This window comes from Dipodomys ordii, unplaced genomic scaffold, assembly GCF_000151885.1.
Source record: "Dipodomys ordii isolate 6190 unplaced genomic scaffold, Dord_2.0 Scaffold43, whole genome shotgun sequence".
Classification (NCBI taxonomy): Eukaryota; Metazoa; Chordata; class Mammalia; order Rodentia; family Heteromyidae; genus Dipodomys; species Dipodomys ordii.
Window position 1 is genome coordinate 597,155 of NW_012267259.1, and position 17,851 is coordinate 615,005.

The 17,851-nt window shown below is 34.6% G+C and overlaps 1 protein-coding gene across 3 annotated transcripts in view; it reads right to left on the reverse strand.

The window, feature by feature from the left end:
* Positions 1-17,851, reverse strand: part of Smad2 (SMAD family member 2) — a 63,952-nt gene that overhangs the window by 20,571 nt on the left and 25,530 nt on the right. For all 3 annotated transcript variants that reach the window (XM_013018991.1, XM_013018990.1, XM_013018989.1), the window contains exons 3-5: positions 2,473-2,562; positions 1,265-1,458; positions 235-369 (exon numbers count right to left, since the gene is read on the reverse strand). In XM_013018991.1, the coding sequence (XP_012874445.1) occupies positions 235-369; positions 1,265-1,458; positions 2,473-2,562 (419 nt within the window). The remainder of the gene's footprint in view (positions 1-234; positions 370-1,264; positions 1,459-2,472; positions 2,563-17,851) is intronic.

Here is a 17,851-nt window from a genome sequence, read left to right on the forward strand (position 1 = left end):
CACTTAGATTAAACCCACTAAAAAAGAAAATGAATATAAAGTAAAAGCTTTTTTCTGTTTAAATGTACTAAGCTTAGACATTTCAAAATTAATGATCCAACAAATCAAGATTTTTCTATTCAAAATCTAGAAGCATTTTGAAAAAAGCAAAACCATGATTTACTAACATTCCACTGTTAATGACAAAATCGTTATCTGTTTAAGTTTTAGGCAAGTTTCAGAAGGCAAAAATACCTGGGATGTAATTACTCTGTGGCTCAATTCCCGCTGGGAAATTAGTGTTTTCTGGAATGGAGTGGGTGTAATCATCCAGAGGTGGTAGTTCTGTTAGAATCTCAGTATGCCGGGGCACTAACACCGGAGGCAAAACTGCAAGAGTTAAAGAAACCCATTAGAGGCAAGAAGGAAAGAAAGGAGTGGAGGGACCTTAATGTAAGTTTTCATAAGGAAAGAGAAGGCAACAGATTAATTTTTTAAAGTTATTAGAGTTCACCTATTTAGTATTATAGTAGTTCCTAAGAAAGGATAAATTTAATCCTGGCTTTGATTTATGTAGTCTATCACCTGAATGTTCTACTATCAGAGTTCATAGAACTCTAGAGGATTTTTCTAAAAATATATAGTTGTATTTTTTAAGGTTCCAAGCACACTCTAAATGAAAATCTTGCAATGAGCTTGAATAAACTACATATACACAAATATCATAAAAATACTCTTGAAACTGCATTGAAGAGCAAGTGCTTAGCTGGGAGCTAGTGGCTCACATCTGTAATCCTAGCTACTCAAAAGGCTGTGATCTGAGGAGTGTAGTTCAAAGCCAGCCCAGGTGGGGAATTCTGTGGGACTCTTTTCTCCAATTAAGCACAAAATGTTTTGAGCAAAAATGCTCAGGGCTAGCATGAAGACCTTGAGTTCAAGCTCCAGGACTAGAACAACAAAAACAAACAAACAAACAAAAAACAGAAAAAGAACAAGTGCAGCAGAGGTACAGAGCACTGTCAGTTTACTCTAAGAAGACAGTAGCCTATAATTTCCTGACAAGTATCTTTATGAACAATATAGTATTCTATCCAAGAACCAGACCTCACTTTTTCTCTAAGTTTTTCCATAATTTTTAAAAGAAAGCATTTACAACTATCAATTAATACACTCAATTTAAGATAGTTTATTAGAATTTTATGTTAGTATTTCCCTGGATTCACAAGAGTACCAAAAAATATTTAAGTTCAGGCATTTCATTTAAAAATCTCTGTAGTCTTCCTACCTGGTGTCTCAACTCTCTGGTAGTGATAAGGATTTACACAAACTTCATCCTTTTTCAGATTAAAAGCATATTCGCAGTTTTCAACTGCCTTGAGTTCATGATGACTGTGAAGATCAGGCCAGCGCCATAATCGGCAGTATATAACATGTGGCAACCCTTTTCGATGGGAAACCTGAAGCCGACCATCAAGAGATCTATTGGGAAGCAAGGAGAAAAAGAAAGAAAGAAACTTTAAAAAAGAAAAAAGAAAAAAAAATATGTAGTCAAAAGGGCTAAGTAGACTGAGAACATAAAGAAAGGAATGACAGCCACTGAGTTAGTTTTGGTGAAAACCAGGAAGAAAAGTGTACTCTTTAACCAATCTGATCAAGTGAGCAGCAGCACTAGCAGATGTTTCCTATCAATACTCTGAGTAAATGACTCACATGCCAATAAAAGGCTCATCACTTGGGAAAAATTCATCTTTTCAAAAGACTATCATATGACTGTACTTGAAAAACATTTTGTCAATATCTATCCTTAATAAGCCAAACTCTTTAAAAGGGCATTAATTCTGTAGATAGTTGAATAGTCAAAAAAAGAAAGTTGAGTGAGGAATGATAAATATCAACAATGATGGGTAGTAACTTACTCAAACTAATGTAACTCATCATTCAGTTGTGATTTTGGTAACATAGGTATACTTATATATAGCTCACACATAAATGCAGATGGCAATGAATATGATGAGATGAAATGGACAAATACCAATATGCTTAAATGAGTTGATTTTTAAAAAGATAACAAAAAAACAAGTTAGCCTATTGTTAATTGTGATATAAGGGTTTCAGTAAATAACTATGTATTAGTACAAAGATGATATTTAAATGACAACAAAAAATTTAGCAATAACCGGTCATGTGTCTACTCAAAATATTAGACCAGCAACAGATTAATCTAATCTTGAACTACAATGAGTATATAGTTATCAAGTTCTTATTCTTTAGGGGATAGAATAATTTTTTAAAAGATTCAAAACTAAAATTGCATTGATCAAAACTTCGGCTGAAACATTTAATACTGGCAAGCAGATATTTTGAATGCTATGCCTTATTTTACATTAAGGAAACATATTAGGCAAAATTATAGTAAGCAACCCAATAGAGGTCTTCCAAAACACCCCCCCTCCCACAAGATCTCTAGGATTCCATAGAGGGCAGAATATTCACCTGGTTTGTTCAGAGAAGCTGTAAAGGCCTGTTGTATCCCACTGATCTATCGTATTTGGTGTACTCAGTCCCCAAATTTCAGAGCAAGTGCTGTGCATAAATTGAAAAACAAAAAATTGATGTGAACATGGAAGCATGGTTATTCAAAATACCATGATGTAAAACATGGAGAATGTACAGAATACTTCCTTCACCCAGAAAATATACATTGTTTCACTTTTCACAGGCATTTAGTGCTGATTACTATATTTTCTATATGAAGGAAGCCAATAAAATGAAACATGTGACTCCAGATAAGTTATGATTATGTTTTTAAAATGTGAACATCAATGCTCTCTAGCTTAAGTGAAATCATACCTGTAATGTCCTTTCCCATTTCCTCTACTCAAAACAAGATCTAACACCCATGCCTTCAGCCATTCAAAGAATGTTCCTGTTTTATCACTCAGTTAAAAAAAATTTAGCTATTAATTTGTATCTGAAACCAGATGTCAATTGGATACTTTTAACATAAGAAAAAATCCAATTGAAGCAAATATAAACGCTGTTAAGATTTTCACATTATTTGGCTGTGATAGTTATATATTCAGTTTCACTGAAAATTACTATTAGTCTATTTAAAGGACACATGATTATGAAGTTACTCCAATATAGCACACCTTAAAATTTCTCTTCCACATTTCTTTCCAGAACATAGGCATCCCAGAGATAAATTCTATTTTCCCTGCCACTACTTCAATTCAAAGTAACTTCTGGTCTGTGGAAGAAAGGAAGAGTTTAAAAGGAATTTTTGGAATGGGACATTTGTTTATTTGACAGCCATGGATCCTAGCTGTAAGGTAGTTTATGAAACTCAATTTCCTTTCTCACATACTACAAAGTCATCAAAATTTCAAAAGGGAAGATGGACTATTTCAAAACAACTTTTGAAAATAGACAATTGATTACACTCCAAATTCACACATAGCTGGTAAGCTAACTAGATCAGTTATTACAAGGGGGAATGGTTGAAGTACTGACTTTCTGAGTCTATGCAGAACAGTCCCCCTGTACACAATCCTTATATAGTTGCCTTTCTGCAGGAAACTGTTGTCATGTCCTGCTTTGGGGGCATAGTTATTACACAATTGAAAAAAAATTAAAAAACCATGTTGAGAAATTTTTCTGCACTGCCTTAAAATGCTTTTTAGTGTACAAACTAAAACTACTAGAATAAGACAAAAAAAGAGAGGATAATTTAGACTTATCCTTTTCCCCCAAAAGCACGCTGATTTTAAAATCACAACCTAAATGGTTTCTTTAATTAAAAGGTATTTATCAAATATTCACTAGAATATATGGAATAAATAGTTTAAGTCAGAAAATAATTATCTGGATTTTAGAACATTTTGTGATTCAATTTAAAAAAGGGATAGTACTTAGATAATCATTTTGTTTTTGGAAATAACTCAAGGAAAATGATTAAACACAGTATTGGTCAGAGGGCATTTTGTTCTTATGACATTTAAAAGAACATTTCACTCAAGTTACTCTAGGACTAACATGAAAACCAGAACTTACAACAGAGCATGACGCACTTAAGTTATACTCTGTTTAAGCCTTGAAATTAATCAATAATCAGTAGTTTTTAAGAACATGCAATCTAAAAGCAAACAGACCCTCACATCTTAACTCAGTCATTTTCTGACTACTATTAGCACATAGTACTTAACCCTTTACCTGTTTATTAGACTACCCACTTTACTAACCCTTTACTTCTTTATCAGACTATCCTTACAAAAGTTCTTTTAAAATATTAAATGCTTCTAAAAATATCTGCTAGTGTATTTTATAATATAATTTTAACAAAGTATACAAAGCAACAAGAATCGATACAACTGCAAATGTGCAAAATTATACAGGAAACATTTTAAACATAACTCAATGCAAAGGTACAGTAAGTAACATACATGTCTCTAAACAAAAAGACAGTATCATGGATACATTTGTACCAAATTTATGTACTTGATGCAATCTCAATAAAAAGATCCAGACAAAATTACTCTAATGTAGCACACCACAATTGAAAAGCTGCAATTAGTGAAAGAAAATGCAAACTGGATAGCAAGAGTAGTATTTAAGGAGCCTCAACTACATTAACTTTCTTCTAGATAATAAAAAAATTCTAAACCAAATGTAATAAAAGTCTTTGAACACAGTAGAGACAAACCAGAAGAAAATAAGAAGTAAAGGGACATAAATCTGTAGAAGAGGAGAACTGCAGTAGAGAACTGTTTCCAGGTTTTCATACTTAAGAAACTCCCTAGAGTGAGCTAGGTAAGGCAACAGTAACTTAAAAAACTAGTTAACTGTAAATAGTCAATCAGAGGGAAAAAACAAAAACATCAAACTATGCCTTCGAACTGTGCCCAAATCCCTTTTGAGACCTCCATGACAAAGTGGACAGACTGGGGGTTGAATGAAACCAGCAAACTAGCACGTGGAGGACTAAAATAATATATTTCAGCTCCAGCTTATGTATGGATTTTGATGCTACTGAAAACTACCTGCTGGAACACAACTAACACTGCCGAGGCAAGTAACATGAAGAAACAGTTAAATATTATACCTAGTCAGAACTGAACAATCAACAGAAACAGATCCCAAGATGAACTAGCAGACAAGAATATTAAGCTATTTTAAATAAGTTCATGAACTTAATGAAACTGTTGAGTAATGAAAACTATTAAAATGTAGCAAGTAGAAATACTAGAGCTGAAAATCACAAATGCAGAAATAAAATTCATATGAGGATGGAGAAGACAAGTCATTACATCTAAAAATTCACAAAAATTACCTTATCAGAAAACCTGAAATAAACACTGATCAACAAAACAAATACTCAGTAATACTCAGTTTCATAAAAACAAGAACAGACAAGGAAAAAATATTCAAGATAATAGGGGGGAACAAAAGATAACAGGGGATCATTGGGGGCTGATAGCTTATACCTGTAATCCTAGCTGCTCAGGAAGCTGAGGTCTGAAGATGATGGTTCAAAGCCAGCCCAGGTAGGAAAATCCATGATACTCTTATCTCCAATTAACCATCAAACAGCAGGAAATGGAGCTGTGGCTCAAGTGGTACAATGCTAGGTAGCCTTGAGCAAAATAACTAAGGGACGGCACTAGAACAGGGACAGGCCTAGAACAATCCAGACCCCTCTCTGGTTCCTGTCAGTAAAAGCTCAAGACTGCCAAGAGAACTTCCACTTGTTCTACTGATGCCTGATTATACATATTAACACAAGATATCTAAGACCTGCACATTTATTAACCTTGCCAAAGTCTTTATACAACTTAAGTATAAAGATAAACTATATGTCTTTCCCACATGATTATGATCCATTTGTTTACAATCTTTTACCAACATGCTATTATTAAGATAATTTTATAGTAATTGATAAACTAATTTTATTTTATTTGGGGGGGGGGTCGGTTGTGGGGCCTGAACTCTGGGCCTAGGCGCTGCCCTCAGCATTTCAGCTCAAGGCTAGAGCTCTACCACTTGAGCCACAGTACCACTTCCAGCTTTATCTGCTTATCTGGTGCTGAGGAATCGCACCCAGGGCATCATGCATCCAAGGCAAGCACTCTACCACTGAGCCACCTTCCCAGCCCGATAAGCTAATTTTAAAAGCATGGAAATTCAAAGGAGATATATACATACAAAAAAAGAAAATTATGGACACTTTGATGAACTTCAGAAGTAGTCTGATAAGTAGTAGAGTGCTTGATGGTTCTTGATCAAAAGAAGCTGAACACTAAATACTGAATGATTCTATGTGAAATCTTACAAGACACAAGATAGACTGAAATGAAAAATATTCAGTGATTGTCTACATAACCACTGAGAAATAAAATGAAGGAACTTTGTGGGTAAATGTAATGTTCTAGATGAAACACTGTTATACATATTTGTAAATATAATTCAATTGAATACATAATTGGAGAATACCATCATATGAAAATGAAATAACAAAAAGCAAAAAGAAAAATGGCCATAAAACAACTCAAAGAGGCAAAAAACCAGAGGAGAATGGAGAAAACATAAGCAATCTAACATAGGAATAAAGACAGCTCTTCATAAATTGATATGGAAAGACCTCTAAAATATCTTTAGTGAAAAAAACAAACAAGCACACATCTACAGTACATTACACATAACTAGTATGTTTAAAGAAAAAAAAACACTCTTTGCTATATATGTATAATCACATAATCACACACATATAAGCCACACACACAATGAACAATAAGCAGTGAATGCCTTTTACCAGAATTACACAAATGAAACCAAGAAAATGTTGCCACAGAAATACAATGCTACCTTGACATTTATGATGTCAACTAACATTATGATTATTTTCCAAAATGTGAAAGAAATATGAGCATTTAAATAACTCAAACATCAGAGGACTAATGTGGTACATTTCAAGGTTGATATATATTGCTGGCTTAAAAACCTAAGCTCTTTGTGGCACACTTTTGTAGGGTGACTTATATTAACTGCTTGTATAAGAGCTAAAGTATTTTTGTGAGAAATGCAAATATTACTGAAAAACACAAAACAGATTAATGTTGGCATCTAGTTACCAATATGCTTTTATTTCCTAGCTACAAATAAGCTTATTATGATGTTACTAAAAATACTGTGACTGTTTTTATTAAAACATCCCTAGATAGGCACTGATGGCTGCTGCCTACAATTGCAGCAAGTTGTGAGGTTAAGATCTGTAGAACTGTGGTTAGACTATAAGCTAGACTTTAATCTCCAAAACAACCAGGGGAAAAGAGACAAACAAAACAAAAACCTAACATTTTGGGGGAATGTTGGTGGTGCATGACTATAATCCCAGCAGTGGGAAGGCTGAGGCAGGAGCCTGGACTACAAAGCAAGTGGCTCAAAAAGCCTAGGAAGAAAACCAACAAAACTAATATTTTTTTAATGATAAAAGAATGGGTCTAGCCAGGCGGTAGTGGCTTATGCCTGGAATCCTAGCTAGTCAGGAGGCTGAGATCTGAGGATCACGGTTCAAAGCTAGCCTAGGCAGGAAAATCCATTAGACTTTTATCTCCAATAAACCACCAGAAAACTGGAAGTGGTACTGTGACTCAAATGGTAGTTGTTTGCCTTGAGCTGAAGAGCTGAGGGAGGGGCAGCACCCAGGCCCAGAGTTCAAGCCCCACAACGAACAAAAAAAAAAAAAGAATAGATCTTTTATTTGCTTCAGAATCCAATTCCTCTCCTCCCCCCACCCCCACCATTTTCTTTACAAGATATAGCCAATCTTAGGGGTTTGGGGTTTTTTTATTTATTTTTTAATTTTATTGTCAAGGTGATGTACAGTGGGGTTACGAAAATAAGGTAATGAGTACATTTCTGGTTGAACTTTTTACCCCCTCCCTCATTCTTCTCCCACTTTCCCTCTCCCCCAACCTCCCCGCTACTGTTGTACAGATCATTTCCAACATATTGTCTAAGAAACTTAGTTTAAGCTTTATTTTTTTAATTGCTTTATTTTTATTTAACAGTTTGGGGGAGGGACTTGAACTCAGGACTTGGGCACTGTCTCTGAGCTATTTTTGCTCAAGGCTAGCTCTATCACTTGAACCACAGCTCCACTCTCAACTTTTTTGATAGTTCTGATAGTTTTGGTAATTTAATGGAGACAGACTTTCCTGCCTGGGCTGATTTTGACCCATGATCCTCAGCCTCCTGAGTAGCTAAGATTGTAAGCATAAGCCACTAGTACTGGGCAGTTTATTTTATTGTGTTTTTAAATAAAAAGAATGAAGAAATGTTAAAGAACAGTAGTAAGAAATTTATTTCAAAAAGCTGAATCATCCTAGCAAATGTAAAGCCCTAAGTTCAAACCCAAAATAGGGTGGGTGTGTGGAAAAGGTAGAAAAAGTTGCATCACCAATAGCCAGTTGTTCTTACATTCTTTCATAATTAAGGTATAATTCGGCAATTATTAAACCTGGAAACAGCTTATTTAAAATACAAAGGCATTAGCAGACTTAAACCTGTGTAGAACTTTTCCAATTTAAACTGTAACAATGAAATGTTGAAGTAATTACAATACAAACTCAGCTATAAAATCAACTATAAAATGTACATCCTAACATGTCAGGGTTTCATTCCAAGTTCCAGAACAGAAAAGAACAGGACTATGAGGGTCCTGAGCTCTGGAGGGACCTTTCAGAGGAGAACACTGCACTGTACCATGCTTCTCGGTTCATTACATAATAAGAACATACTCAAAAGAAAATTTTTAAAAATTAGTAATGTTGGATCTTATTAACCAAGATCATAATAAAAAGAACAAATCAATGTTCTGAGATGTCAGTCATGGCTTAATTCCAATGTTTTCAATTCTCATAATTACTAAGAATTTTAACAACCCATTCTATTATGAAAATCTACAAAATGCCCTGTAAAGGTGATCTGTAATAAGTACTGAGCAAACATCTTTGGATAAGACCTCAGGAAAACATCCCAACTACTTCAAAGTATTTACTTCAACATTTTGGATAGTTCAGCAAATACACATCCCATCCTCATGTGTGTTTTACAAAAACTTCCAAATATTTATTGAAGGAGACCAATAGATAAAATCACCCAGCTACATTCTACAATTAAAATTTGCTTTAGTTGCTGACCTCTATGTCCACCCATCTATCTACTCTTTTTTCTATCCATCAATGTGCCTATTTTTTTGATACATTAAAAATTATGTAATAGGGCTGGTGGTATAGCCTAGTGGTAGAACACATGCCTAACTATGGAAGAGCCAGGATTCTGATCTTAAGTACTACAAAGATTGAAAGACAGATAGAAAGATAAACACATAGATACACGCATACAAAGATTGATAAGACACAAAGATAGAACTAAAGACATTATAAATAGTTCAAATCTAGATACTTCAACTATATATATATATATATATATAACTAAAATTCATTGTTCACTTGAGGTAAAATTCAGTGTGAAATATAAACTTTAATAGTATTTATTATTTTTTAATTTTATCAAATGCATAAAGTTGTCTGCCCTATACAGACGTGATTAATGCCCCTTCCTGCCCTTCATTTCCAAACCCCAAAAGTAACCACTAATCTGATATTTTTCATAGCATAAATTTAGTGTCTTATAGAATGTTATCTAAATTGAATTTCCCTACTAGGTGGTCTTAACATTTTGTTGAATAAAATAACCATACAAGTTTTATTTATTCAGGCCACTTACTATTTGTTTTTAACCCAGTATCACACTGGAAGTTTTGAAGTTAGGTCATATATGCCCTTTAGATAATATTGCTGAGTTCTTTTTCAACCTACAAACGTAATTTATCCGTCAGTTAAACATCTAATTTAAGTTAAACATCTAATATAGGTTGTCTTGGTGTTCTCATGAGAAAGAGTTGTATTTTCTTTGTGGTTCATATGCTGAATAACTTAGAATTATCTAACAATGCTAGGTTCTTTTGAAATTTTATAGTAAATTTAAATATTGTTTTAGTAGGCAACTAACTTGGTTGGACTACAAACTAGTCTTTGAGCAATCCAAGTTACTTTTTTTTACCTTTAGCTGGACTGCCCTAAGCCTGTCCCTCCACCATGTAAGTTTGGGGGCAACCAGAACTTTCAGTACAATTTATAAATAGCATCTGGAGCTTCTCCTTTTGCAGCTCTCTCCTTGGAGGGATTCTCCACCAACTCCACTAGCAGTGGTTGTCCCAAAGTCTGACCGAAGACAGTGGGGTTTATATTGCAATTTTAGCCACGCCTCCACAGTTTGCATGAATCAAAGCAAAATTCATCCATGCCATTCCCTTCTTTCATCAACTCCACTTTTAATTATTCTTACTCTTGGTTGTTCTAGAACCTTATGCTCTTCAGGTAAAAAATATATCTACCTATACAAACTCCCTTCTCATTTATCTCGCCTAATGTCTCTCAGCAAAGCTTTAAAAATTCATATAAAGATCTTATGACTTTTAAGAAAAGCATGCAGTTTTAGCTTTACTGATACCATGATCATAATATTGCTTGTTAATTGACTTCTATTTTCTTCCTAACATTTAGTTTTAAAAAAATGGTATTAAACTTTAGACAATGAACATGAAAGTCCTTGCTGAGTTTAGTCATTTGCTCTAGTGGTTCTATTTATAGATTCCTCAGGATTTCCTACATAAAAAATCGTATCACCCACAAATGGAAGGCATTTTGATCTGTTCAGTTATACCTCCATGTTTCTATGTTTTATTTTCTTAATTCACTGTTAATAGCTAGGTCCTCTACTAATATAATGAAAGGAACACAGAAGATCTAGTGGCTATTGACCTAATGTATAGCAACTGGTCATAGGGAAAACATGGTGTTCTACAATTAAGTTTAGTCTTAGCTATTTGGTATTTTTAGATGTCCTTTTTTCATTAAATATTTATTTTATTGTAAAGATATTGTACAGAGGGGTTACAATTACATGAGCAAGGTAATGAGTCCATTTCCTATCAAGCATTGTTACTCTGTTACGCCTTTGTTTTCCCCTACCATCCCTCTTACCACCCACCCAACTCCCCCATCTCCACTCCGCACCCCCCCCAAAGTTGTAAAGTTCATTTTCAACATAGTGTTTTATACATCTCATTGTTACAATGGGTCATCCTGTATCCTTAGCTGAAATAAGGAAACAACAAAATGCTAGATGTTCTTAATCAGATCAAGAAAGCCTCTATATTTCTCATCTACTAGGAGTGTTTTTCATGAATACATTATAAATTTTGTCAAATGGCTTTTGACTGAGTGATTATATTATTTTCCCTCTGTTAATAGTTAATTACATAGACCAACTTTTGAAAGTTAGAAACTAATTTTGCATTGTTGGGATAAACCCTTCTCAATCATGATTTCCTCCTTTTTAAACATCACTATGGAGTACATTTCAATACTTTTTCATTCATGTTTGTAACAAATACTACTCTACAGATGCTCTTCCTTTAGTCACTATTGTCAGGGACTTTGGTTTGTATAATCTTAGAAGCAGAATCAGATGGTAACTGAAAAAACTTTCCCAGTATTTCTCATTTCTACCTTCACATGTATGTCAAAAATACCACCTGAGATCCTGCTAGATGTTTCTCCTGCCTTTGAAAATAACGAAGTATTTCTGTGAACATAAAATATTCTGTGCCAATGCAGATATTTAAATGTCAAGTCTAAAAAGGTTTGCTGGAATATTTCAAGTCCTTCTAAAAATAGAAAATTTTATTTAAAAAAACAAAATATTAAAAACAGCTCAGACAATTAGTTTAATATTGCAGCTTATCGACTTTCTATATTTATTTATACCTACAGTTTTGAACAATGAAAAACTGGCATCTTACTTGTTGAGCTGAACCCCTTTGAATAGCTACTTTAAAAAATAACATCCTGACAAAAAGAAATCCTAATCAAAAAAATAAGCACATGACATGTAATCTTTTAAATTTAAAGTATAAAAATCTGGACTATATATCAAATGTAAAATGAGAATGGCTGTAAATAATAGGCTGCTGGGAGAGTCCAATTTAAGTCATATATTTTCATAATACTTGAATTTGATTTTAAAGTGTTTTTAGAATTGGAGGTATGCTCAGTTGGTAGAGCACCAGCCAATGAACAAAGCATTAGGTACTAAGTTTGAGTACTGGTCTCACAACCAAAAAAGAAGAAAAAGAAATAGGTTTTTAAATGTAACTATTTTGTAAAATTAGCATCCCACAAAATAAATATCAATTCAAATTTACATACCACTCTGAAGCTGACAAAGTGCTTTCACGTGTTTAATGTGAAATGTTTAGGTAATGTCAGGTTAAATGTAAAATGTTTAGATATTGTGGACCAACCAACTTAATAAATATACTTGTTGATAAAAATAACATGAACCACCATATAAAATCTATTTAAAAAAACATATTGGTTATGTCCTTTGCTATACAGAAAATTTTTAGTTGATGCAGTCCCACTGATCAAGTCTTTCTTTGACTTGCTGTGCTTCTGGACTTTAATCAGAAATTTCTTACCTGTGCCAAGGAGTCCTATTGTTTCTCCTACTCCTGTAATAGTTTCGTGGTTTCAAGTCTTACATTAAGGTCTCTGATGCATTTAAAACTGATGCTGGTGCAAGGCTACAGATAAAAATCCAGTTTCAAGTCAGGCACTTGTGGCTCACACCTGTAATCCTAGCTACTCAGGAGGCTGAGATCTGGGCCAGCCTGGGCAGGAAAGTTCATGAAACTTATCTCCAATTAACCACCAGAAAACCGGAAGTGGCTCTGTGGCTCAAGTGGTAGAGTACCAGTCTTGAGCTGAAGAGCTGAGGGACAGCACCCAGGCCCAGAGTTCAAGCCCCACAACCAAAAAAAAAAAAAAAAAATTAAAAAAAATCCAGTTTCAGTTTTCTGCATATGGATATCTAGTTTTCCCAGTACCATTTATTGAAGAGGCTTTCTACCAGCCTGTTTTTGGCTCCCTTATCAAATATTAGATGGCTATAGGCCTGTGAGTTTATTTTCTGGATCTTCTATTCTGTTCCACTTGTCATCCAAACTGTTTTTTGTGCCAGTACCAAGCTGTTTTCATTATTACAGCACTGTAGCAAAGTTTAAGGTTGGGTATTGTTATACCTCCAGCACTATCTTTTCTGATCAGGATTGTTTTTGTGATTCAGGGCCTTTTGTGGTTCCCTATAAATTTCTGAGTTACTTTATCTTGTTGAAGAATGTTGTTGGGTTTTTGATAGGTATTGCATTGAATTTGTAAATTGCTTTGGGCAGTACTGCCAGTTTCACATTATTAATTCTGCCAATTGAGGAGCATGGAATGTCTTTCTAGTTCCTTAAAAGACAGCCTATGGAATGGAAAATCTTTTCCAGCTATACATCAGACAATGGCCTAATGTCCAGAATATAGAGAGCTTAAAAAATTAAATCCTCAAAGAACCAACAACCAATTCAATTACTTTTCAGAAGAAGTAAAAATAGCCAATAAACACATGAAGAAATGTTCAACCTTGAAATTCCATCTCAGCCCAATTAGAATGGCCATTATCAAGAAAACAAACAATAACCGATGCTGGTGAGGATGTGGCCATTAGGGTACCCAAAAACACTCATACGAGCATGTACAGAAGTCTCTCAAAAAATGAAACATGGAACTACCCTACAATCCAGCAATTCTACTCTTTGGCATTTATCTAAAAATTACAAATCAGGCTACAGTAAAACCACCAATACAACCATGTTCACTGCAGTACTGTTCACCATAATCAAGGTATGGAACCTGCCCAGATGTCTCTTAATGGATGAATGGATCAAGAAAATGTCATATTTATACATAATGGATTTTACTCATCCATTAGAAAGAACAATATTGTATCATTTGTAAAGAAATGGAAAAATCTGGAAAAAATTATGTTAAGGGAAGTAAGTTACACCCAGAGAAACAAAAGATGCAAGATTTGGGGGTCTCTTAACTTCCACTTTAATATTCTGTTATCTTCTATTTCTAGGTAAAATCTAAGCAGGTCACAACTGGCCAATGCTGCTTTTCAAACAAATAGAAGGAAAAGATGAAAAAAAAAAAAAAGACCAAAAATAATGGAGAGCTACCAAAGTAATGAGATCTAGATAAACTAAAATCCAAAGAAACACTTTCCTGATGAACTGATAACTGCCAATTCCTCCTTTGGGATCATCTATACATTCTAGGTACAGGCTAAGGATTAGGACTGGCCTGGGAAAGAAACCATACTGAAAAAAGGAACACAATAGAACTGATGAAAACCAAAAGACCATTGAAAATATGAAAAGGGGGAAGCATATTTCCTACATTGTTTGATGTACTGGGTGGCAGCCCTCAAAGTTTTCAATCAAAATCCTTGTCTGCAAAAGAGGTATAAGCTCTAAATATCAATGTTACATTAATGAATTAAAATATAACTCAGTCCCAAAACAATCTGATTCTTAATAAATAATTTTCTTAGTATCTATGACATAGGTAGATCAAATCCTCTTAATGAAGTATTACTTTTCAGCAACCATCTTCTTTGCGAATTTTATGTGAAGTATATTTTTAAAAATTCAGGAAAATAGACAAAAGAGATGGAAATTTTCAAAAGAATTATGGAACATACATTTTTTTAAAACCTTAAAACTACAGTTTCTGAAATTAAGAACTTATTATCTAGATTTAATAGTAGATTGGATATAACACAAAAACAATACTCAAAAGACAGATCAATGAAAAAATATTTGAGAAGGATGGGAGAAGAAAAAACAGAGCAAAAGAGACATGCTAATTTTGGTATGAGCACAAGAAAAATTGAAAATAACATGGTAGGATATCATAAGTTGATATTTTACTATTAGTTTATATTTATAAAGTCTACTTGTAGTACTATTTTCAGGCACCTTAAATGCAAGTGCATTTACTTAACATTTTCAATGGGGACCATATAGGCCTGGAAATACTACTACAAGATGGGAAGGAAAAGGAGAAAAACAGTTTAGTTAAATGCTGTCCTGAAAACTTATGATCCTCCTAAATGTAGTTATAGTCACATAGGAATGGTGTGGACAAGCTGGAATGAATCTAGGTAAAGCTGAAAACAGATCAAGCAAGTATACTGAACAAAAGAAAACAGCTGTAACTATTATTTTAGCTAGGTTGAGTCTCTTTCCTAAATACATTAATGGTATAAAATAATAAAATATGACCAGGCTTCAGTGGCTCTCATATGTAATTCCAGCTACTCGGGTGCTGAGATCTGAGGATTGAGGTGCAAAGCCAGTGTAAGTCTATGAGACTATTAACTCCAATTAATCACCAAAAAGCCAGAAGTGGACCCATAGCTCAAATGGTAGAACATTAGCCTTGAGCAAAAAAGCTCAGGAACGGGCCTTGAGTTCAAGCCCCAGAAACAGCATACATGTGTGCATGTGCATGCACGCACGCGCACACACACACACATACATACACACAAATATTGAGATGGAAAAGTTGCATGAAACTTTGTATTATTTAGCACACCACAGCTTAAGAAATTAAGTTGTGCCCTTTGTGTCAGTGTGTACAATGGTAGGAAGGAAGCAGTACTGATACATATCTCTACAGCTTCCAAACTTTCAGACAGCAAGAATAATTAGGTGAGGGGAGTGGGAAGGACATAAAGCCCAGACTCTTTCCGCCTAACTTCAATGGAGAGCATCCTCGAAGATTAGTGGCATTGAGAGTACAGAGAAGGAAACTGCTAAATCAACCAACCAGATAGTGTAGCTATAAACACATGCTATTATTAAAATTCTAGCATGTTTCCTCACCAAGTAAATTTATGTGTATTTCTAGGTTTGTTAAAGAGTATTTTATTAAGATATTACATTGCTTTGCACTCTTAAGTGAAAAGAGCTCACATTAATATATATGGCATGAATTTATCCCTAACACACCTTCTTCATAGCCACTTGCTCTTTTATACTACATAAATAAGAGTTCACTGAAGTCAGACTAAATTTATCACGTTTAATAAGATTTAATAGTTAAGAAATGACTTGACATATAATTTTTCTCTACTATTGAAAAGTTAATCAACAAAAAATATAGTTACTAAATTAGAAAGAATGCCAACAGACTAGGAGATCCTTTACCAGCAATACATCTGACAAAGAATAAATATCCAAAATATACAAGGAGCTCAAGATATTAACTCCTCTTCAAACTAATAAACCAGTCACTAAATAGGCAAAGGAGCTAAGACTTCCCTGAAGAAGAGGTAAGAATGGCAAAGAAACATAAGGAAATGCTCCACATCCCTGGCCATAAAGGAAATGCAAATAAAAACAACTCTGAGATTCCATCTCATCCCAGTTTGATCGGCCAACATCATGAATTTGAACAACAAAAATGCTGGCAGGAATGTGAGAAAAAAAGGAACCTTATTACACTGTTGGTGAGAAAGTATAACCACTCTGAACAGCAATCTGGAACATAAGATAGATCTTCCCTATGACCCAGCCATATCACACTTGGGCATCTACCCAAAACCTCACAAGCCAGGATATCATAAAGACACTTGCACACCTATGTTCACTGCTACATTATTCATAATACCCAAGTTATGGAAACAGCCCAGATGCCCTACAATAGATGAATGGAATTTTATATAGCCATCAGAAAGAAAAGTATTATATCATTTGCAGGGGAATGGATGGACCTAGAACAAATCATGTTAAGCGAGGTAGGTCAAGCTCAGACAAATGGTGCATGTTTTTCTCATATGCAGAGGCTAGATATAAAATACACTGGGACATGATAAATTATACAGGACTCTAGACATTCACACACAATGAAACCAAAGGAGGATACTCTTTGGGGAGGAACATAAAGGTGTTCCTCTGTTCCACAAAAGTGTCTGTCTATCTGATCATATTATATAGTATATACCTAAATGAACTCCAGAAAATGGAAACAAGAGATTGTTCATTTATCTGTCTTGGGGAGCGAGAGCAAAATACAGGGAGCACAGAAATGGAGGGACGAAAGGTAAAAAGTGCAGCAGTGGTACAAAGTAGACATTATGCTGAAAATGAACTACACAACTTGTGGGCAAAAACAAGAGGAAAACATTGAGAGTGAGCAAAAGGAAGGGGCAACACTGCCCAAAAAGAAATGTACTCATTTACCTGATTTATGGAACAGTAATCCCTGTGTAAACAACTTTATAATAAACAGTTTTTTAAGTTATTTTTTAAATGACATCAAACTATACTGTCAAGAGACAACCTACTACTTTTTTTTTTCTTTCTTTTTTTGTCAGTCATAGGGCCTGAATTCTGGGCCTGGGCGCTGTCTCTTCAGCTCAAGACTACAGCTCTACCACTGGAGCCATAGCGCCACTTTCGGTTTTGTTTTTTTTCCTGCTTATGTGGCACTGAGGATTCAAACCTAGGGCCTCATGCATGCGATGCAAGCACTCTACCACTGAGCTATCTTCCCAGCCCGACCTACTATTTTTGTTTGTTTTATTGTGCTAGTCCTGGGGCTTAGAGCGTGTGCACTGTCCTTGAGCTTTTGTGCTTGAGGCTAATAATTAAGCACAGTTCAAGTGATAGAGCCAGCCTACCCAGGCTGGCTTTGAACTATGATCCTCACATCTTGGTCTCCTAAATAGGATTAAAGGCATGAGCCATCAGCACCTGAATCAAACCTATATTTTTAAAAAGCATGCTAAATTACATAAATAAGCCCTCCTCCAAGCTTCAAAGACCTTTTAGTGAAAAACAAGGTAATAAACA